The sequence below is a fragment of the Meleagris gallopavo genome, chromosome 21, assembly GCF_000146605.3.
Source record: "Meleagris gallopavo isolate NT-WF06-2002-E0010 breed Aviagen turkey brand Nicholas breeding stock chromosome 21, Turkey_5.1, whole genome shotgun sequence".
In the NCBI taxonomy this organism is placed as follows: Eukaryota; Metazoa; Chordata; class Aves; order Galliformes; family Phasianidae; genus Meleagris; species Meleagris gallopavo.
The window spans coordinates 6,531,021-6,552,989 of record NC_015031.2 but is presented as its reverse complement, the minus strand read 5'-3'; the positions used below and the strand labels follow the sequence as shown (position 1 = coordinate 6,552,989).

The following is a 21,969-nucleotide window of genomic DNA, read 5'->3' as shown; positions in this document are numbered from 1 at the left end:
GCGGCTGGCAGCGATGCCGGCCGTGTGCTCGGGGTGCGGCGCTGGGCTCGGGGATCCCGGAGCCGCTGAGCTGAGGAAGGCGTTCCTCGAGGACCTCCCTGCGCTCGTTTGCTGGCCCTGATGGCATTGGCTGTGCCTGCTGCTGGGTGCGGCGCTGCGGTCGCTTTTGGGTTGGGACGGGGGTACCCAAAAACCAGTGCTTTGGACCGGGACTGAACTGCAGTCTGTGTGGAGAGGAAATTGCTCTCGGGCATAAAAGGCAGATAGTGTGCTACACTACCATTTCCCTGCAAATGGGAGATGTGGGTGTAAATTGGTTGTGTTTAATGATGAGATCAGAACTTGTTCAGAAAAATATTTCAAGTCTTGGATTCTTCGCTACAGTTCATGCAAAAAAGGTTGTGGCGTTCATTTAGAGCTGCTGGATTTTCAGAATATGCCCTTACTGAGAGCTTTGGCCAGAATTAAATCTAGCAGTGGCATTTGATTAAAGTTTCTGTAGATGGGGAATTCCCGAGTCATACTTTGAAATATAAGTGACACACATGATTTTTGGAAAGGGACAGTGATACCGATTACTTTTTTGGTTCCCATTTTTGGTTACTTTATAAAAAGTCTTCATTAAAATGAATGTTTACAACTTACTGTTTTTCACATTACTGTGTGATATTTTGTAACTGACTGACTTGGAAAAGCAGAGGGCAGTGGCTGCGTGCTCTGGAAGTGGCTGCTTTGTGACCCTGGAGAAATTTGGGTATGGCATGAGGGGTGTTCTCACGTGTTTTTTCAGTCACTCTGAATCTTACAATTCTGGAAAAGCTGCACTTCAGTCGAATTGTCAGTGCGGGGTGTTGAAGGGGCTGACGTGGGGCTCCCAGTCCTTGAGGTGTGCCTGTGGCTGAGGCTCACACTGGGGGCTCCTCCTGGGCTGCCCTGAGGTCCAGGCAGGAGTTACTCAGAACTGCCCTGGTCTCCTTGCAGCTCGCACCCCCTGCGCACCTTTGCCTTCATCTCCTCTTGTTTCAGCTTGTTGGTAGTACTGCTGTGAAGACATCTCTAGTAGGAAGAGAAGTGCAGACAAAGTGAAATAATCCATTTGTTTGTAGCTGTCTTATAGAGTGCGTTTCAAGGTTGTTCCTGGTGTCTTATTTAATTCATCTCTAATAATGTAAATTTCAGTGCAAGAAAGCTCATACTGCTTATCTCTCTTTGTAGCTTCCAATAAAGGCCAGCCAGCAGAATACCCACACCAAAGTCAGCACGGAGCACAACAAAGAGTGTCTCATCAACATTTCCAAGTACAAGTTCTCTCTGGTCATCAGTGGTCTCACTAATATCTTAAAAAATGTTAATAACATGGTGAGTTCTCTCATTTTAGATTGCTGGATGATTCTCAATATGATTTTTATTTATTCGCATTGCACAATGTCTGCAGAGAGTCACTGAAGCTCAGTCAATATGTTGGTTGCTTTTTACTCTTACATATTTTCTTTTCATGTGATCACATTCACCAACAGCACTGTTTTACAAATCAAGATGAGGAGATCACTATGGCAGAGAAATTAAGGGAGGGTGGTGGTTAAGGGAAATCCTCTGTTATTTATGGGAAGGCTCTGTAGCTGGGAGGGTTGTAGGCAGCTAAGGGAACAGTCATCTGGGCCTCTGAGCAGTGTTTAGGTGCTGGCTGGTGGGATGCGCCACTTACTGGGAGATGAGGAGGATGCTTTCTGTTGCCTGGAAAGGTGCTGCAGGTGGCTGGGGGAGCAGTGCTTGCAGCCTTTTTAGATGAAGAATGCAGCAGAGCAAGGGAGCTGCAGAACAGCAGTGGTTTTTCTCAGCTGTCAGTGCATGACCTGCCAGGAGCTGTGTTGAAGCTCTCAAAATCTATAGAGCATATACAGTAAGACCTAGTTAAAAATGTAATTAAAAAATCTGTTTGCTTTTCACTGAGAAACAGAACTTTCTTTTCCTCTGTTCAGTGGAGTAAGTTACTGTGCAAATCAGCATTATTTGTAAAGGTATTAAGAAAAAGGTCTGTAGGGTTTGCACTCTGCCAGAAGTTGCAATTAGTTTTGAGCCAACCTCTTGAGCAGTGTGAAATGTTTGAGAAGAACCTCCTTTGGACAGCTTTACGTTGGCTGTGGGCTCAGGCAGTAGTACTGATACAGTTCTGGCTAAATCTTTTCTGCATTGTTTTGCTGTCCTTATATTGTTGGAACCAGCCACTACCAGCAATACAATTGGGTGATAGCTTAAGAGCTGGATGGATCTCTACCTCCATCCTGTTTCTGAAATGTGGCATCTTTTTGGAGAGTCTCATGTTTCTTCCTGTGGTCTGTGATAAATTTAGCTGCACTTGAATAAGCTTGTAGGTATAGATTTGTTGCAACATCATTTCTGTTAAGTGAGATGTTGGCAATGAAATACGTAATTGGAAAAGAGTCAGCAGTAATTGATACCAGAATAGTTTCTGAAAAGGTGTAACCTTCATTTCTGAATAGTTTACTGGTCTGATGAAGGCAGGGGGCTGCAGTGTACCTCCAATCTTATTCTGCAGTAACTGCTTGTTCTTTATTAGATTTGGCACTGCAGGCTGTACAGAGATATTTCTTCAGCAATAGGGTTTTAATTCTTTTATTTTATTTCATTCTTTTTGGACTAGCTATGTTTCTGAACTTAACTCTAGAGCAGTAAAGGAGCCATAATTTTCTGTGCAACTCTGCAGCATTACTTTAATGTGTTACAAGTCAAATTTGTGCCACTCAGATCCATATCCTTTCTTCTTCCAGAGAATATTTGGAGAAACTGCTGAAAAGAACTTATATCTATCTCAACTGATTATCTTGGATACACTGGAAAAATGTCTAGCAGGGGTGAGTATACTTGCATAAGCATGGTATCAAATGAGTTAAGAGAGAATAAGTCAAATGCCTGCCTGTCAGTTATTACTGGTACAAAACATAAAACTTAGCTCATTTAGAGCAAAGTAGTATTAATGCTATATTAAAAGGACTAGAATTTTACATATATGAACGTTATTAAAATAATTGATAAATTAAGTATTTGTGGGCTTTTTTTTCCTGCCTAAAATTAATGATAGTGACTTTAGTAATAGTGATTAGAAGTATTTTTCCATCTAAACAGATTCAGGCAAACCTGTGAACTTGGCCTTCTCAGTGCTCAGCTGATTTTCTGGAGTCATAAATAATGAGTTTCATGTAATAATTTGTTAGAAAATTTCACACAACTGTATTCTGTGAGGCAGATGTGACCTGGGGTAAGAAGAGGGGTACACAGGAAAAGAATTAGACTTGGTTATCTGGCTTAGCTAGATTGCTGTAAACTTTGAATGCATGTGGCATATTCCTCTTAAAGTCTCTTGTGAGTTTCATTTGGTAAAGTAATTTTATTTCAGTTTTGTGTAATTGCATTTACAGTAGAAACTTTGCTATCACTACTCTAACATTTACTTTTGCAGGTGCTTCCTAGTTTACATTAGTTAACTCTGCTCAAACTTCCACTGGGAGTCCCGTCCTGAGGCTTCCAGTCAGAGCTGTGCTGAAAGGCAGTTTGCTGTTACCTTTGGGATGTTGATGGTTGTACAGCTTTCTGTGCTAAACTGTGTAATTGCAAAGCCAAATTTCACTGTGAACAAAATTTGCAAATCTGTGGTTTATTCCTTTAATAAGAAAGGGTTTTTTTTTTTAAAAAAGCTGTGCTCCTGGTTGAATATCATGAAATCGTCCAAGCTTCTTGCTATTTCTCTGTTTTTGAAAGTTTTTTATAAGGTAAATTGTGACTAGGTTTGTCAAGCACTATATCTCACAGTAGTAAAACAGTCTCAGTATTTCTGAGTTCGTCAGGATTCACAGAAGATCCAAGTAAATGCATTTTGCATAATAAAATATGGCTGTAAAAACTAAATACCTCCTTTGGTTCATTTTCCATCTTTCGTATAGAGAATCAAAGGAGGCCCCACCCCAAAACCTGTTTAATTTCTGAAATTAATTTCTTTAAAAATTTCTTTTACACATTGTGCTTGAAACATTAGTGTTGTTTTTTTTCTTGATACATGATGATGCTTCAACAGCCTAAAATTATGCTGGATGCTTCTCGCTTTGTCCATTCAGATGAGAGCAAATTGAGCCCATATATGTACAGTAAGACTGAGCCAAAGCTCTATACAAAGAGCGTTGTGTTCTGTGATATCTTCAGACTTATTTCTTGCTCACTGTTCTTGCTCAATGTTTCATCAAGTTCTCATGGCAACAGAGCTCAGGTCAGCGAAGTGGGAGTCTCTGAAACTTCCCAATTCCCTATGGTAAATTCATTGGTAGAATTTTAGAAAGCTTTAATGCTGACCCTTCTGTTAAAACTTGTTCTTACTAGAGCAAAGTTTCACTTCAAATTCTTCAGCAAATAGTTTCCTTATGTCTCATACTGTACGAACTGGCAAAAATTGAAATTTTCTTTTACAGGAAAGTTGAGACACTTTTTGACTCTTACAGAGCAATTCCAGGGAAGAGGAACAGAGAAGCACCTCTTTTTCAGTTCATTTTAAAAAAATATTTGCTGTTCAAAGGATAGGGGTCAGAATACTAACCAAAAGAGAAGTACGGGTGAGTCTGTGCCCTTTGGGCCCCCGTTTGAAGCCAAGACAGTTAGTGCTTGGCATGTGTTGACAGAGAACATTACTCAGGAAGGTAATATATTTTGCTTCAGAAACGAATTTGGTGTTTTGCTTGATGGCATTGGTCAACTTCATGTCCAACATATTTTGGAGACTAATTCAAAACTGTAACGTGGTTTGAATGGTGCAGATTGTTGTTCAAATGGGAAGAATCCTTTTCTGCATAGCTTACGTGTGGTCACTGGTAGCATGCAAGTGGAATTTGAAATCCAGATTCAGGTCCTGTGCTACTAGTGGCAGGTGCTCCATTCTTTGCCTTCGAACCTAGAAAATTGAGTATCATGAAGTGCCAAATGTTTAATTTTAGCAACCGAAGGACACGATGCGACTGGACGAGACTATGCTGGTAAAACAGTTGCTGCCAGAAATCTGCCACTTCATCCACACTTACCGTGAAGGGAACCAGCATGCAGCTGAACTGCGCAATTCTGCCTCTGGGGTTCTTTTTTCTCTTAGCTGCAATAACTTCAATGCTGTGTTCAGCCGCATTTCCACCAGGTAGGTGTTTTAGTAGCTTGACTTAGCCAGTGTATTAGAACACCTGAAAATAAGTGTCTAGAAGATCATTCCTGAACTGCAGTCTTTCATTTTTGAAAAACTTTTACTGTTTAAATGGTATTTAGAGAAATTTCTTCTGCCTTTCAAAGTTTTACTTGACTTTCAGGTTAGAAAAGGTACCTGTTCCATATCTGTTCTGTCAGCATAATGCTCTGTTTTACCTGCTTTTGTAAGTCCAAGTCAAACTCTATTGTAAAATGAAACAGTGATGACTGAGAGAAATGTATTTTGTAGCCTAAAGTTGAATATTTGCTGCTTTTATAGGAAATATTTTTCAGCTGAGACTTTCTGACAGTCTTTGGGTTTAATTTGTGAATCCTTATTCACGTGTGTGTAGCATGGCTTACTTCTCAAGCTCTAAAATCCTTCCTAGCATCAGATTGACTGTAACGTAGTGCCTTTGTCCCCTGACCTGTTTTTCTCTTCAGGATGGCTTGCACAGAAATAGTTAAATACTTGACCAATTGTTGCTGATCTCCACAGGGGTCAGCTTGCCGACAGTTAGCATTGCTGATCTTTTGACCTGTGCTTCCTGTTTAGGAATATTTCTAGGCCTTGTACAGCAGCTGGGGGATTTTTGGCACAAAAAGCAGTGCAGTGGGGACCTTCCCATTCCCAGCGTGGGCTGTTAAGTTTCCCTGGTGTTGAAGAAATGAAGAGCTGCTTTTGTGTGTAGTACTAGAAATTGCATTCCTTGTCAAAAACACATCTGTAGTTTTGGAACTAGACACGGCAATCTTTAGTTTGTGAGAACATATGATTTAGTTATTAGCAGCCTGGTATCTGTTGAGATGCTTACTAAATTATCCAGTATAAAACTATGAAAAGGTGCCATTGGATTCAGAATGGTATGATTAAACTTCATCCTCCTCTTTTGCACCAAATAACAAGGACCTTCTTCAGCTTACAGAGCGTGATTGTAGCTCCCTTCTGTGCTATTAAGTGGCATCAGTCATTGTTTTACTGTAGAGAAATTAGCTGGGGCAAGACTTGCTGCTAAGGAACAGTAGTCTAAAGGTGTCATGACTCCATCAAGTGAATAATTTGGATGAAAAGATTACAAGGTTAGAGCTACAAGAGGGGAGATAGCAGAAGACTTCAGGCAAATCTTGGCTGTAAACAGGCTGTCACCAGATGATACTGGTGTCTTGTGAGACTTAACACTGGTATTTCTGGATCTATTCTCAGTATGAGGATTAAACAGGACTTCATTTTAACTCTTAATTTTGCAAAATCTGCCTGTTATTTCTAAACCTGGATAAGTTTATCTGAGAGGATCATATTAGATGTGGACATTATTTATTATTCTGCTGCTCTGCAAATGTATAGAATCATAGGTGTGTACACATACCTGTCTGACACCATCTGAAGGAGAAGTTAATTTACCTTGCATATTTTTAGATTGCAGGAACTGACTGTTTGTTCAGAAGATAATGCTGATGTTCATGACATTGAACTTTTACAGTACATCAGTGTGGATTGTTCCAAGCTAAAACGACTCTTGCAAGGTATGATGGGAACCTGTTTGAAATATTTGTCTGAATATGTGTTGTTAGAGATGACACAGTGGTATTGACACATTCAGCTTTTTCTTCTTTAATCCAAATACTCTGTACGTTTTTACAAACTGCTTACAGGTATCCAAGTACCTTTAAAGTATTAGAAAGTGTTTACTTTCTAAAGGTTTAAAAGTGAGGCTTTGCACCTCACACGTTTTTTTATAAACTTCATCTGCCACTTTTTAGAACAAAGATTCTCTTTAATGCAGAGATGTTTTACCTTTACAGAGACTGTATTCAAGTTTAAAGCCCTTAAGAAAGTAGCTCAGTTAGCTGTTATCAACAGTCTTGAAAAGGCAAGTATTATTAATTTTCTGTTTCATCACTTATTTGCTGTTTTTCTGTAACTTAAAGATATATGCAATTCAGAATTTTATTGTAAAATATGCATTGATGCTTCCCTTTGATGATGTGTCCTGCAAGAAGTGTTGAGTTGTTAAAAGTTAAGACTGAAATATTTATTTAAATACGTAATTTCAAAAACTATGTTTTTTTAAGCTCTGGAACATAAAGATGTTCTGTGTTATCTGCAGGCATTTTGGAACTGGGTGGAAAACTATCCTGATGAATTCACAAAGCTGTATCAGACACCACAGACTGATATGGCCGGTGAGACATAACAAATGACACATTGTTCAAAAGTTGGTTTTAACTTTTTCCTATTAAATCATGAGGGGTTTGTGGATATTCTTAGTTGGTTTGTTTTCCCACAAGGCATCCCCACATTCATTTTGTCTTTTTTTTTTTTCCTTTTGTCCATCCTACATGTCAGAACAAATTTCTGTCAGCCTTTCACAGGGCAGGCAAGAATGCGTGCTTTCTTTCCTGTCTCAACTTTTAAAGAGATTCATTTTGTGGTTCAGAACACAAAGAAATAGAACCCCAAAGATGCAAACTCTTCAGATGTGTATTTTTTATTCTTGATACGCTAAAAAAAAACGTGTTAGAAAACATCAGCTCTATTTATCTTTAATCCAAAAGGGATAAAAATTAATATTTTTAGATAAGTCAGGGCTTGAAATGGTTCAATCCCATTTTATCTTGGGTAGCATGTTTGTAATGTGCAAAGCAGAACTTTTTTCTGTGGAGGCAGAGATGTCATTGCTCTCTTATTCCTGTCTTTTCATAATTAAAATCAGTATTGAACTTGAGGTTATATTTTATGCAGATTGTGCAGAGAAGTTGTTTGACTTAGTGGATGGCTTTGCAGAGAGCACAAAACGTAAAGCAGCGGTGTGGCCACTACAAATCATACTCCTGGTCTTGTGTCCAGAGATAATTCAAGATATAGCAAAGGATGTGGTAGAGGAAACTAAAATGAACAAGGTAAGAAAAGAAAATTATCTTAATTCTGAGTTCTAGATGATGCTTGTCTTTGCTTATTCTATATTTTATTACGTCTTTTATACCTCAAATGTATTAAAATTCCATTTATGAATTTCTGCACCCTTTTTGTTCCCAACTGGTATACGTTCTTTCGTTGTCAATAATTCATGCAGCTAGTATGTCCTAAATAATGTTATCTCAGAACTTGCATATTTCTTAGAGATTTGAATCCCAGTGTTGCAATGCCCTTATTTCCACCACACAGCTAGCATTTCTTCTAGCTGTTCTGTATCGTACCATTCTAAATTTCTGCAATGTGTGTAATGTGTGTTCTGTAATTGCAGTGACTGCAGAAGGAGAACTTGGTGTGATTGCAAACATTCTTATTACAAGTGAAGAACCATCTAATTTTATTGCATTCTGATTGCCCTAGATGATCCAAAATGAATGTGTAATACAGATAATGCTTCTCAAAAATGCTGCATCAAGTTGTTTTTTTGCAGCCGCAGTATTTGTGACTTCTATTCCGGAAATGCAACATTGTTTGGTTTAATACTTAAGTTTCTGAAAACTGATCACAGATTACCAAAGCTCTGTTGATAACTGTTACCCACTTGAATTCTGCAGAAACTGTTCCTGGACAATCTCAGGAAAGCACTTGCAGGCCACAGTGGGAGCAGACAGCTGACTGAAAGTGCTGCTATTGCTTGTGTTAAACTGTGCAAAGCATCTACCTATATCAACTGGGAGGATAATTCTGTCATTTTCCTACTAGTGCAGTCCATGGTAGTAGATCTTAAGGTAAAACTATGTTTCCTAATTGCAATGAAGAAATTTGGATTTTAAATCTTCAAACTCCCCCTTAAATGAATGCCATGGTGTTCTTTAATTGAATGTTTTTTTTTCTTTTTTAAAATTGCAGCATTTGATTGAGTTGTTGCAATTCTTAATTTCGCTCCCTTATTTTTTTTGTTAATGCTCTGCTTTCTTCCTCCTGAAGTTTTGCATTCTTTTCTTCATTTAGTGCCTCACGGGTGAAGCCATGACACCTGGGTAATTTCCTGACTACTTCAGTGCTTCCCAAAGGTGTCATGTCACAACAGCAGATACTGATAGATACTGTTTGAAAAAAAAAAAGTGTAATTTTTAGAGTAGAATACATGCTCCTTTTTTTTTTCCCCATGTGATGTATTGAAAATAGACAAGAATAATCTTGGTGTCTCTCTTTTTTTCTTCTTTCTTTAACAAAAAAAAAAACGTGTGTAGAATTTGCTGTTTAATCCGAGCAAACCTTTTTCAAGAAGCAATCAGAATGCAGATGTAGACCTTATGATTGACTGCTTAGTTTCATGCTTCCGCATAAACCCGCATAATAACCAACACTTTAAGGTGAGAGCACAACCTTCTGGTAAGTCATTCTGCATACTGTCAGTGACTTGTAAGTTATCAAAGATGTGCCAACAACAGCTGGGAGTTGGTAAATAGTTTCAGCTGTGTAAGTGTCCCTTAGTGATGCATTACTTTGTGTTTTTATAAGTCTTTTCTTAGCCAGTTAGAGTTCCTTATTCTCATGTCTATATGTTTGACAGTTTTGTCAATTTAATTAAAAGGCTCCAGTATGTTATTCAGTGTGGTATGAAAGGTATCAGAGAAAAAATGTGGCTTTTATGTATTATTTTCATTGCAGATCTGCTTGGCACAGAGTTCCCCATCAACATTTCATTATGTACTAGTAAATTCACTCCACCGAATAATCACAAATGTAAGTTCTGAAAGTATTTAATCAGCCCAGCTATCTGTGGCTTCTGTTCAGATCCATAGCTGCTTCAGTTTAAATCCATGCCACAGGAGTTGCTTGTTAATAGCCAAGCATGTGCAAACGTTAGTTCACACTGTCCGCTGGTTGGGTTTCTCCATCTGAGAGGTTTTCTGGTCGGTGTCAGAATGGAACCAGTCAGTGCTGAGCAACCAGCCCTGCTGCCTGCACGTGATGTTATTCCAGTTCGTTTATCCCAGCGCGACGATGAGAACACTGTGTTTAAAAAAATTATTAGGCATTTTGACAAATAGAGAAGAATGTGCTACTGTGGATGTGGTGGTGTATCTGGAGGAAAATAATGAAGTTATTTTAAATAAAATTATATTGCTATGATATTTGTACATTTTCAAATTAATGCTGTTTTACTTACGATTAATATGTTGAATAATACAGCTTTTTAGATATTATCAAGTGCTTAGAGTGTCATTTTTCTACTTTGCTTAGTGTATCAGAATGAGTTGAGCAGGTTGAGTATTTATAGTATTATTTAGCTCTCTGTATCCTGAAATCTACTCTGGTTTCCTGGATTTTCAGTTTGTGTTTGTTCAGTAGTAAGCAGCTAACTTAGAGGTGTTGCTTCAGATGCAATTCGTTTAAGACTGAAATGAAAAACTAACATATCTGTAATAGTGTGCAAAACACTCATTTGTTATATTAAACCTTCTGTAACTTTTAGAGGTCTAAGATAATCGTGGAATAAATCCCAGAATTGTAGGTAAACCGTAACGTAACTCATGTTACTGGTGCACCTGCTGAGCACTTCTGCATTTTCCTCCTAGTCTGCATTGGACTGGTGGCCCAGGATCGATGCTGTGTACTGCCATTCCGTGGAGCTTCGCAGCATGTTTAGTGAGACACTTCACAAAGCTATTCAGGGCTGTGGGGCACATGCAGCAATTCGCATGACTCCGGTAAGACTTGTAAAGAAGTTGGTCAGGCACAAACCTATTGCTTTTCCCATGTCTCCATTCCATTTTGGCTTTTTAGTCATAAACTTTAGACTGGAAACTAGAGGGGGGAAGAACATTACAATCCAGAAAGCAACAGAGAGCCATACATGCTCTGTAAACTTTCCAGGTTATGGTGTATTGACTAGCTGTTCCTACGCTGTAGGGACAGCGTAGTGCTTCTCCAGTATTTTTTTCATGCTGCTTTTAAACTGGCAACATAGAAGTATTCTGTAACTGTCCTCTGTGGCTAACCATTCATTTTAAGTGTTCTTGCTGTGTTAATAGCTAGGTAATATATCCATTTCTGTTTAATCTGAAAAATGGAAGCATTCTGTATGTGAGGCTAATTTCTGAAAACCGGAATGCTTTTACCATGATTAGCATGATTATGACACTGTTACCTCATTTTATTTGGCTTGCTTGCTTTCTGATGAGCAAGTTGACTGTTTGGTCTTGGTGACAGCATCAATGATAAAGATCTTTCAACCATTGTGAAATGAAGTCAGTATTCTCGGTTGTCTTAGAAGGAATTTTGAGTAAATTCAGATTTGTGGTTCATCCAAATTTATTCAGTAAGTTCACACGCAACCGCATTTCCTTCTGATCTTTCTGTGTAGGACTTTGGATGTGTCACGTTAGCTCACTGATGTTCTGTATTGTCTCACAGTGTGTTGGATGTTTGTTTTTAGAAGGCCTAAAATTATGCATGAAAATACTCCCGTTGGGCTTCTCATATGAAAGAGAAACAGTCAAAATACCTTTAGTTGAAAGCTATAACTTGTTTAACTTGTTTTTTACATGTGTATGTTCATCTGTTGAGAAAATAGCAGGGGTGTTGTAGTGTCAACTCTGACATTGATTGGTGGTGCTTTGTCTTCTGCTTCTTATTTTCTATTCTTATTGGCTGCTGTCGCTCATGGTCAGATGCCAACCAGTCACTGTTTTGCATGGCAGTGGGCCTCTGTTGCTGTAAGTATGACCCATCGTAACTACCGCAGAAAAGCCTTTCGTTGCTCTGACTTTTCTGTGCATAGTTACTGCTGCAGTCACATCACTTCATCTCGGATACAAAAGGTGGCATGCTTTCTGTGGAGCACAGGACTGGAGGAGGCTGCTTCTGCTGGTCTGGCAGTTGCACTGTCATCCCTTATACAAACTTGTTTCGTTGGTAAAGGCTTTTTGTTGGATCTGTTCTGTTCTTTCTGCCCTCTACATTTCCATCACAGCACTCTTCCAGAATCTCCCAGCTCTGTGGTTAGAACTGTTTTCTAATTTCCAGCCTAAACTTATTTATGTATAACTTTATCCCCATGTGTTCTTGTTTCAGTGTTGTCTGCTAGCTTCTAACTGGTGTATATCCTCCTGATGTCTGTGCAGACAGTGGTCGTGTCCCTGCCTTTAGTTTTGATAGTGTGAAGTAAATAAACACTTCACAGAAGCTGATCAGCTTCTTTTGCCATGTGTCTGTTTTCCCTTATTGTAGCACACTAAGATTTTGCACGGCATGAGTTAGCCCTACAAGCATAGTATCAATTTCTTAATCAGGTATTTTGTGTGGTAGATTTTATTCTATTTTCATACATATTCACTGGCCAGCAAAATAGTGTGAGCTTTGAGCATTTCTGGAAGAACTGCATTCTACAGTATTGTATATATACTTCACTTGAGGATGATTTTGAGCTGGTTTATTTTACGTTCAAAATTAGAACTTGTTTTTTGTCTTCACTAAACTTGTTACTGTTTGAGATTTTATCAAATAATAAGTTAGACAAGATAATTAAAAAGCTGAGTTTCTAAAGTGTTCTGTCCTGTGCTGAATATCCACAACATTATTTTGTGCAGTTTACTCTTGACTTCTTTGGTAGCAGTAGGCAAAAATACTAGCTTAGTTCCTGGTGATGGAGTTTATAATTAATGAAAATATAAATTCTGTACATTTACTGGAGGGAGATGAAAATCTGTGTTTGAGCATCCTGGGGTCCAGTTAATGCAATATATTTCGTATTTTTTTAATACATGTAAAGAGATAAATGAGTGTTTTTCACAGACATCAGCATTTGTCCATATTATTTTTGTTAAGGTGAAGATGATGCTGCAGTAGTTTGCTGTGCAACAAGATTGTTCACTCTGGAGTGTTGTGCATGCTGTAGGATCGAACATATCCTCAGCTTTGGAAATCCTTATGAGTGACATCCATACACAATGCACAGCCAGCACTGTGTGACTGTTAGGTGTACTGGTCGTATTTCTAACTGGGTTCTGTTGTGTGAACAGCAGTGCTGGAACACAGAGTCAAGTCAGAATTCCTTATAGGTGTTGTTGATACAAACTTTACAGTGCCCTCCATTTCAGATGAGGACGTTGAATGGTGCAGGAACAATTCCTGGCTTTTCAAATGGAACTGGCAGTTTTAATGAAAAGATGTACTTTGTGAGAACTGAAAGGCACTCTTTTTTCAGACGTTACATAGATAAAAATGCCTTAATCCAGACTGTAACTATGACAGAAAATAGTGTATGGTGCCTTTGGAAAAAAAAAAAAAAAAAATCCCTACCCTCTCATGAATTCAGGCTTACTTGTGATCTTTTTTTTCCTCTCAGAGCAGCTGAAATAGCTCTGAATTTTTATTATTTCTTCTACACGTTTCATTTGCATAGCTTGTCTTATCCAGAGCTTTTCTTATGTCCACCTGCAGCTCACTAAAATATTTATTAAGTAAACTTCAAAGATGTAATACTGATAGCATATGCATATTGAATGGGGAATTTTTAAGCAGAAGTCCATGCAGCTGTACTTGAGTGAATTGAATGTACTTTTTAACTTTTTCATGAGTCATAGATAATATAAACAATAATGCTTCATAAGTTGTTTAGTTGTAATTTCCACATATAGTACCTTACTGACAGTAACTGCTTTTTCCTCCTGTCAGAGTCTTACGTTTAAAGAGAAAATGACAAGCCTTAAATTTAAAGAAAAGCCTACTGACTTGGAAACCAAAAGCTACAAGTTCTTGCTGTTATCCTTGGTAAAACTGATCCATGCTGATCCAAAGCTTTTGCTGTGTGTAAGTATATTGAATATTTCATTCAAATAGTAGAATTTCATTTTGAAGTTTCTAAATGAATAAAAATTAAAAATATATGCATGACATCTAGGATACTTCCTTGCTCGTTCTTTTCATCTGCACTGTCAAAACAAAAAGACAACAAGAAAAATGAAAGGTCTTACAGAACCAGAGGGGAACACAATGAAAGGGAACATAAAGCTCTGTAACTGAAGGGAGAAAGAAGGGATTACAGTCATTGTTTCAGTGACCAGAAAAATGGATGCTTTCTTCGTTCCTTACAGCTTTCAGTTACTGTTGTCCGTGGTGTTGAGTAAAAGCAGGATTAGGGCAAGCATTCTTTAAAATAGATAAGTAAAATTGCTAAAGATTCACTGTGGTGATGTGGAAGAGAGCCATAACTTAATAGGCCTTATGATTAAAAGTGCTTTCTTGTGAACTCATGTCAGAATGAATGTTCTGTTCTTTACAGTATTATTCTGTGACTGTAAATCTTGTACGTCAAATCTGAAATATCAGAAGTAAACTGAGTATTAATCAAATGTCTACATGTGGAGGGCATGGGGATGCAGTGTCACCAAAACTAGGGTAGTATGAGCATCTAACCAGTGCACTAAACATTTTCCTTTTGTCTGGTCTGTTTGTTTAATTTAATTAGATTTCTATTATGTCAAAGATGTAGTATGGGGTGTTGTGGCTGCTACGCTATTAAAGTGTGGAAATCCTCTAGTTTAGTTACAAAATTGTTGCTTATCAGTCAGTAGCATGGTCAGTTATTGACAAGCTTTGCTTCTTAAACTTGCTTTAATTTTTGCTATTTAGAATCCAAGGAAGCAAGGGCCTGAGACACAAGGCAGCACTGCTGAATTAATTACAGGCCTTGTACAACTCGTTCCACAGTCCAGTATGCCAGATATAGCACAAGAAGCCATGGAGGTAAGAGATGAATGTTCTGTATGCCAAATGGTTCGTACAGGCTGTGCTGGACAAATCAGGGCTTTTCTAGAAACTACAAGGTATTGATCAACTATGAAGTTGTGTCTTAGAGATGTGTTTCTATTGTTTTTTTCTAAATGTCTCCTGCATTAAAAGTTTTACAAAAGAGATCTAGAGGGAAAGTTTTAAAACACAGCTATTTGGATTGCCAGTTGGTGACTGCCCTACACCTCCTAAAACATTTTGTTCTGCCCTGGCATTGATCAAACAGAGTTTGACAGTTCCTCTGCTGCGCTCTGCACAGCGCCATTGGGCTTGTGGTTTATTGTCTCAGTTTTGGTGATAGTTCACAAACAAGCACTTAACAATAGCTTCTGGCCATTGTCTATCAGAGCCTTTGGTTGTGCAGGGAATGGTTACAAAGAGGAAAGTATTTACCTGGCCTTGGTGAAGAGCTTTAACTAAAGAAATCTTGCAGTCACCATTAGAGGCTTATGTATGCAGGACTGCTTGAACTAATGTCTTCAGTAAATATTAAAATAAAAACTTACCTGAAGTGAGATGCTATTTTGTTTTGAATTTAGGCCTTGTTAGTTCTTCACCAGTTAGACAGCATTGACTTATGGAATCCTGATGCACCTATAGAAACATTCTGGGAAATTAGGTAAGTTAACTTTTGTAAGTAAGAGGAATAGGTTTTGATTTCTCTTCTTTTTTGCAATAGCGGTGAATAGTTCAGGAAAGCTATGTAGCATCAGTGTGAATTGGCACTCTATTAAAGCATTTTTCTCATGACAAAGCTGTATCTTCCTTATTTGATTTGAATTCTAACAAAAATATCCACAAGTGTTTTGCAGGCTTTCTTAATGATTCTCTTCAGCCTGCTGTTGAGGTGTAGCAATGATTGTTGATTGAAGAAGTTAAAGGCTTTATCCCTGTATACAAGTGTTTATTGTTTGAATTCTGTTATATTTGTGTGACTGAGGGAGGGTAATGCTAAGCAATTCTAGAAGTGTGGATTTGCTGATCTTGACTTTGAAACTCTCACCTAAAGAAGGCAGTAGTTGACCCTGACCTGTGGTTTCCATTTGTCTTTCTCGTGTGTTTAAAGAATTTTTATTGGTAAAGTTGTCTTGCTTTTTATAACTTCACAGCAGCTGTTGCAGTTGATTTATTGGAGAATACTAAGGTAAACAAAGTTCCAAAAAAGTCAGTTACAAAAAGAGCTGAACCAAAAATTAAGGAGCCTGTAAACTCAGAATTTTAAGAACTGCATGAGTTGACCAACTTAAGAAGAGAATTTGGTGATCTCTTCCATTTTGGTACAGGAGGTTGTTTTGGAAGAAAGTCTAAAGTCTAGGTGGTACACTTTCATTGGCATCAACAGATGGGCCTGCATGAGTGCTAGAGGTGGCTCTAAGGGCTTATTATGGGATAGTTTTGGGGCTGAGTCCTGCCTAGTTGGGCGATAACAAACTCATGACTGTAATTTCTAGTAGTAGAAATGAATCTGCGGTCTGTTCGGGCTGGGGGAAAAACCCTTTAAAATTGACACTAATTTGGACCCTTTGGCAGTTTTAACAGAGAGTGTGAGGCCTGAATGGATATGAAGAAGGAACATCCCTAGATGTGTTCCTTCCAGAACAGAGTTGAGACACGTTATCAGAGCAGTGTAGGTAAACTTGTACTGCCACTGTCTGTGCTGTATCTGTTCTGTGGATAAATGGAGGACTTCTGAATCGACAGCCCTGGAGTCTGGACTTCTAACAAGTACCCAAATTGCTTAACTTCCTCTAGGGAACTATTGAGGCCATTTGGGCGGTGGGAAGGGTCAGAGGGGATCGTGTCATTTAAAGTACACACCTATAGTGCTATCTATTATACAAGTTAAAAGAAGATGTTAGCACATCTGTAGGATATTCATGCTAATCGTCTATTTCTATGTAAAATGTAGTAATATCTTTTTCAAATATTTTGTTGTTAGATGATCAAATTAATGCTTCGTTTCATTTTTGCTGCAGTTCACAAATGCTTTTTTATATCTGCAAGAAATTAACCAGTCATCAGATGCTCAGCAGTACAGAAATCCTCAAGTGGCTGCGAGAGATTCTCATCTGTAGGAATAAATTTCTTCTAAAAAATAAAGTATGTAATATCCATTTTGTCACTCTCCTTATGAGGTTATTCTTATGATTTGAAGGAGTGTTAGTAGCTACAGTTACACTTTCTGTTTTCTGATTTCCACTAAGAGAAAAATGCTTTGTCTTCTGTCATCTGTGAGAGAATGCTGTGAGGTGTCTGTGATTAGAACCCTTAGCTGAAGTTAGGGTGAGGATTCAGCTACATGTATTGTTTTACTTTCCCTGAAAATGGTTTTCCAAAACCTCAGTTATTTCTGAGGAGGTGATGCCTTACACTTATTTCCCTAATACAGGGGAAACAGTCTGCAAGAGGAGGGAGAGGGGAAGATGGTTATGAGAAAATGTACTTCACTGATCTTGTGTTCATATGTGTCCTAGACCTCACTTGCTTCTTTCGAATACTGAAAGGCTTTTTCTGAGCTGAACACACTTTGAACTCTATACTTGCTAGAATTAAAACCAGACTTTTTAAATTAAAGGCCTACTACTGAAAATAAAGAGTTTGTTTTTTTCTGTCTGGCTTGTGAGTAGATGTATTAACATGAGAAGATGTCATGTGTGATACGTGACATGCTTAAATGTCCATTGTACCAAGAGCATTTTTATCTTTAAATGATCTTCATTCTCTTTTCAACTTTGGTAGCTGTTACTGATGGAGACTTTGAGTTTGTTTTGATGCTGAGTGGTAGGCTTTTTTCTTTATCTTCAACATAATGTACATTTGTAAACTATGATCTCATACTGCAGCTCAGGACTATGGGCATTCTGGCTTTTTATGAATTTGGGAAGACTTTTATGTTTTGCCCTGAAGGTAGGAATCAGCTGTCCTTGAGACACAGAGTGTGCTTATTATTGTAATTCTGCTTTCAGTGGAGAAGACTTAGTTGTTAAAAATCTCTTCCTTCATAATGCTTAGGGAATGATTATTAATATCAGGATAAGAAAAAGATAATAATTGTTTCTAGAGCTCTGCTTCATGTTCTCGGTTTTTACTTTTTATGTTAAAATACAAAGTATATGAAGAATTTACACTACTGCTGAGCTTGGCTTCTTTAGACTTAATTGCATTTAAACTATAATTATGTTGGTATGTGTTCTGTGGAGTAAAACCAAGAAACCTACTGGGATTTCAAGGGCAGGCCCAAGGAGGGGAGTAGAAGGCATCATGTGCTTACTTCAAGGTGATGCATTTTGAAAATTGTTCTCAAAATACTTCACTTTCTTAAGGGAAAGCATCATTCTAAGGTACTGTTTATATGGGTGTATTTATAAGGCCCTCTTGGAGTACAATTGTGAAAAATACATTGTAAATTCTGAGGGGCTTTTTCCCTTGCCATGGTAGTGCCATGTCCTGAATCATATTGTTTTAAAATATAAGATGGTTTATTATTTTTCTTTCTTTTCTTCATAGCAATCAGACAGAACTTCCTGTCACTTTCTCTTCCTGTATGATGTCTCTGGAGGTGGAACTAGTCAGATGTCTCTTGACCATGAAGAGATGATGCGCTGTGCTCCTGGAGCCACCCTCAGGAAAGGGAAAGGAAATTCTTCCATGGTAAGTAACATAAACCTGAAATCTCAGCTTTTAAAGTATTGCATGCAGTTAGAATGTACTGCGAAAGATCAAAATATCAAACATTTCTGTAAGGTATGCCATTTGACAGACAGGGTTTTCTGATCTACTGTTTAGCTGCAGGAAAAAGTGATCTACAGTTTAGCTGCTCTTTTATGAGCAAAAAAATTTGTTTATTGGCACACAGTTTTCTAGTATCAATGAGACCTCTGGAAGTACATGGTTATCTTTATGAAGGTCGTTTCTTGCCACTTTGTTTATGCAGTGTCATATACAGTAGAGTTCAGATCTTGGTTAGGACTGTTTATTCTTCTCGAATAAAAGCAAATTTCAGAAAGATCTTGGATAAAGCTAAATTTTAGGAAAACAGTCGTATTCCTAGGCAATATTACCAAATTTGGAATTCTGTTTCCCAAGGAAAGTACAGCAGGATGCAGTGGAACACCTATTTGTCGCCAGGCCCAAACAAAATTGGAAGTCGCCTTATACATGTTTTTGTGGAGTCCGGATATTGAGGCAGTCCTTGTTGCAATGTCCTGTTTCCGTCACCTCTGTGAGGAAGCAGATATCAGATGTGGAGTAGATGAAGTTTCAGTTCATAATTTTTTGCCAAACTACAACACTTTCATGGAGTTTGCATCTGTTAGCAATATGATGTCAACAGGTAGGAATGATGAGTCTCAAAAATATCTTTGCCCTTGGGTAATAAGACTGTTGGGATTGAAGTTCTTTAAATAAGATTCTTGATTCAAGTGTAACTCCTGCTTTCACTGAAATAGGTGGAACAAAACGGGAATTTGGGCGTCTGTGATGACTTGAAAGTGTAACAGGGAGAACCTTTTTTGAAACATTTTAAGGGGTTATGTTCCTCTTGCTAATTTAAAAATTACTTTCAAAGATCTCATATTTGATGCAGGTAGCTTTCCAAAAACCTATTTGATAAATATTCTGTTCTTTGTAGGGAGAGCAGCTCTTCAGAAAAGAGTGATGGCTTTATTAAGACGTATTGAACATCCAACTGCAGGGAACACAGAGGTAAACTTTGTTATAAATTCATATACATATCTGTTGGTTTTGTGTTTGTTTTTTGTGTTTTTTTGGTTGGTTGATACGATTTGTTTTTTTTTTTTAACACAGAAAAGACTGTTGTTTCAATTAATTTTGAAGTTAAATCTTGATATGTCTTATTTTAGGCTTGGGAGGATACACATGCAAAATGGGAGCAAGCTACAAAACTAATCCTTAACTATCCAAAGACCAAAATGGAAGATGGGCAGGTGACTATCATTTTTCCATAGGTTCAACACTAAGAAGTTCAAAGTAAATATTTAAGTTTATGTATTTTAAGGAATTTAACTTTAACTTAGGCAGCTAGTTCTGTAGGAGGATATAAGTTCCGTGATAGTATTCCAGAAGTCAGTCCTCTGTGCCCACTGATAAGAGAAATAATTTTACTTAAATTGCTGTAAGATAGATGGAGTCTAAACTTATAAAGTGAAAAGAGTACTCTGGAATACTACTAGAGAAATTGTGCAGTCCTTTCCACTGAAAGGTTGGTGTTTTTTTTGTTTTCCTTTAAAAAAAACAAAAAGCTGCTGGCAATCATCACTTAAATATGCTTTATCCTGGTATTCAGCAGGGAGTCATTTAGACAACCCACTTTGGGCCATTTTTAGCCTTGTTTTTTCAACATCTTCAAGAGTAGTTCCTCTGGATAGATTTCTTTTATCAAAATAAACTGCAAAAAGCAAATCTTAGAAAATTGTTGAGACTGGAATCTTAAATGGCAGGATTTGATATGGAATACTTTCAAATTCTGATCTCTCTCTGTTATTTTTGTTTAATTGAAGAGATTTCATCTTGAGTTGTTCTTTTTCAGGTTACTGAAAGTCTTCATAAGACAATTGTTAAGAGACGAATGTCACATGTTAGTGGGGGAGGCTCCATAGACTTGTCTGACACAGATTCTCTTCAGGAGTGGATCAACATGACAGGATTCCTCTGTGCCCTCGGAGGAGTGTGCCTACAGCATCGTAGCAATGCAGGATTAGCAACCTACAGTCCACCCATGGGCCCAGTCAATGAGCGTAAGGGCTCCATGATATCTATGGTATCCACTGAGGGAAACGCAGAGACTCCTGTTAGCAAATTCATAGATCGATTATTGACTCTGATGGTCTGTAACCATGAGAAAGTGGGACTACAAATACGGACTAATATTAAAGATCTGGTGGGTTTGGAATTGAGTCCAGCACTTTATCCAATGCTATTTAACAAATTGAAGAATACCATCAGCAAATTTTTTGATTCTCAAGGACAGGTAAAGTGTTTCCTTCACATTTATATCTTAATAAAAAGCATCAGTCTTGTCTTTCACATTGGTAATTGAAATGAGGTGTCTGTGTTTTGTACAAAAAATCTGCTAACGCTGTGACTGTTTGAGAGCATGCTTCATGTAATTCTTGTATTTGATTCCAAGTTGTATTTAGCATAAAGTTATTAAAAATATTTTTGAATTCTTAGTAAACTCTTAGACAACAGAGCCTGTGAGAATGTTCTCAGAATCTCTAAGATTCGTTAGTGTTAGCCTATTTTAATAATGACATACAGTAACATTCTTTTGATCAAGCAATAATTGAAAAGTGCTTGTCTGTTAGATTTTGTAATTCTGCAGTATATTTGATAAACAGTTGGCCCCCTTTTTTTTTTCCTGTCCATAACTAAGACCAGAAACTTTCTTCCTGTAGGTTTTGTTAACTGAGACCAACACACAATTTGTAGAACAAACCATTGCTATAATGAAGAACTTGCTTGACAATCATACAGAAGGGAGCTCAGAACATCTTGGACAAGCTAGTATTGAGACAATGATGCTAAACCTGGTTAGGTGAGAAACCTTCTTGACTTTCCCATACAAAGTAATATGTTTAAGGAGAAAAATTAGACTCTTTTAGTTCATACCTTTGCTTGCATCCATCAAGGAAGTTGATTGCAGTCCCCTTTCTTATGGTCCTAAGAGGTTCACTAGTCATGGAGACTGGTTGTGCCATAGTGTTAAGTGAACTGATGGAAGGTGACTTTTTTTTTTTTGTCAGACCCAACCATTCTATTGCTCACCTCCTTTCCTGGAAGTATTCCTTCATTCTTTTATATGCAGTTGTGTTAGTGGTTAGCAGTCAGCTGACGAGCAGGCTTCTGTTCAGTTTTATACTGATAGGAAACTTTTTTGACCAGAAGAAATTTGATACCCATCTTTAGCTGATATATAAGGGTTGCTTTCCTCACTTGGTAAAAAACATCGGCCCAAACACTCACTGGTCTGTTATGCAGGTCCATTGATCAGCCAGTGCGTA

General features: G+C 37.9%; 1 protein-coding gene across 2 annotated transcripts in view; it reads left to right on the top strand.

Annotated features, from left to right (window-relative positions):
- Nucleotides 1–1,200: 1,200 nt before the first annotated feature.
- NF1 (neurofibromin 1) overlaps nt 1,201–21,969 on the top strand; it is a 70,613-nt gene continuing 49,844 nt past the window's right edge. For both annotated transcript variants that reach the window (XM_031556444.1, XM_019621969.2), the window contains exons 1-21: nt 1,201–1,359; nt 2,790–2,873; nt 4,998–5,188; nt 6,650–6,756; nt 7,036–7,103; nt 7,341–7,416; nt 7,976–8,133; nt 8,761–8,934; nt 9,400–9,522; nt 9,821–9,895; nt 10,732–10,863; nt 13,832–13,966; nt 14,789–14,902; nt 15,487–15,566; nt 16,924–17,047; nt 18,455–18,598; nt 19,034–19,280; nt 19,578–19,651; nt 19,810–19,893; nt 20,496–20,936; nt 21,364–21,503. In XM_031556444.1, coding sequence (XP_031412304.1) covers nt 1,357–1,359; nt 2,790–2,873; nt 4,998–5,188; nt 6,650–6,756; nt 7,036–7,103; nt 7,341–7,416; nt 7,976–8,133; nt 8,761–8,934; nt 9,400–9,522; nt 9,821–9,895; nt 10,732–10,863; nt 13,832–13,966; nt 14,789–14,902; nt 15,487–15,566; nt 16,924–17,047; nt 18,455–18,598; nt 19,034–19,280; nt 19,578–19,651; nt 19,810–19,893; nt 20,496–20,936; nt 21,364–21,503 — 2,774 coding nt within the window. In that variant the 5' untranslated portion in view covers nt 1,201–1,356. The remainder of the gene's footprint in view (nt 1,360–2,789; nt 2,874–4,997; nt 5,189–6,649; nt 6,757–7,035; nt 7,104–7,340; nt 7,417–7,975; nt 8,134–8,760; nt 8,935–9,399; nt 9,523–9,820; nt 9,896–10,731; nt 10,864–13,831; nt 13,967–14,788; nt 14,903–15,486; nt 15,567–16,923; nt 17,048–18,454; nt 18,599–19,033; nt 19,281–19,577; nt 19,652–19,809; nt 19,894–20,495; nt 20,937–21,363; nt 21,504–21,969) is intronic.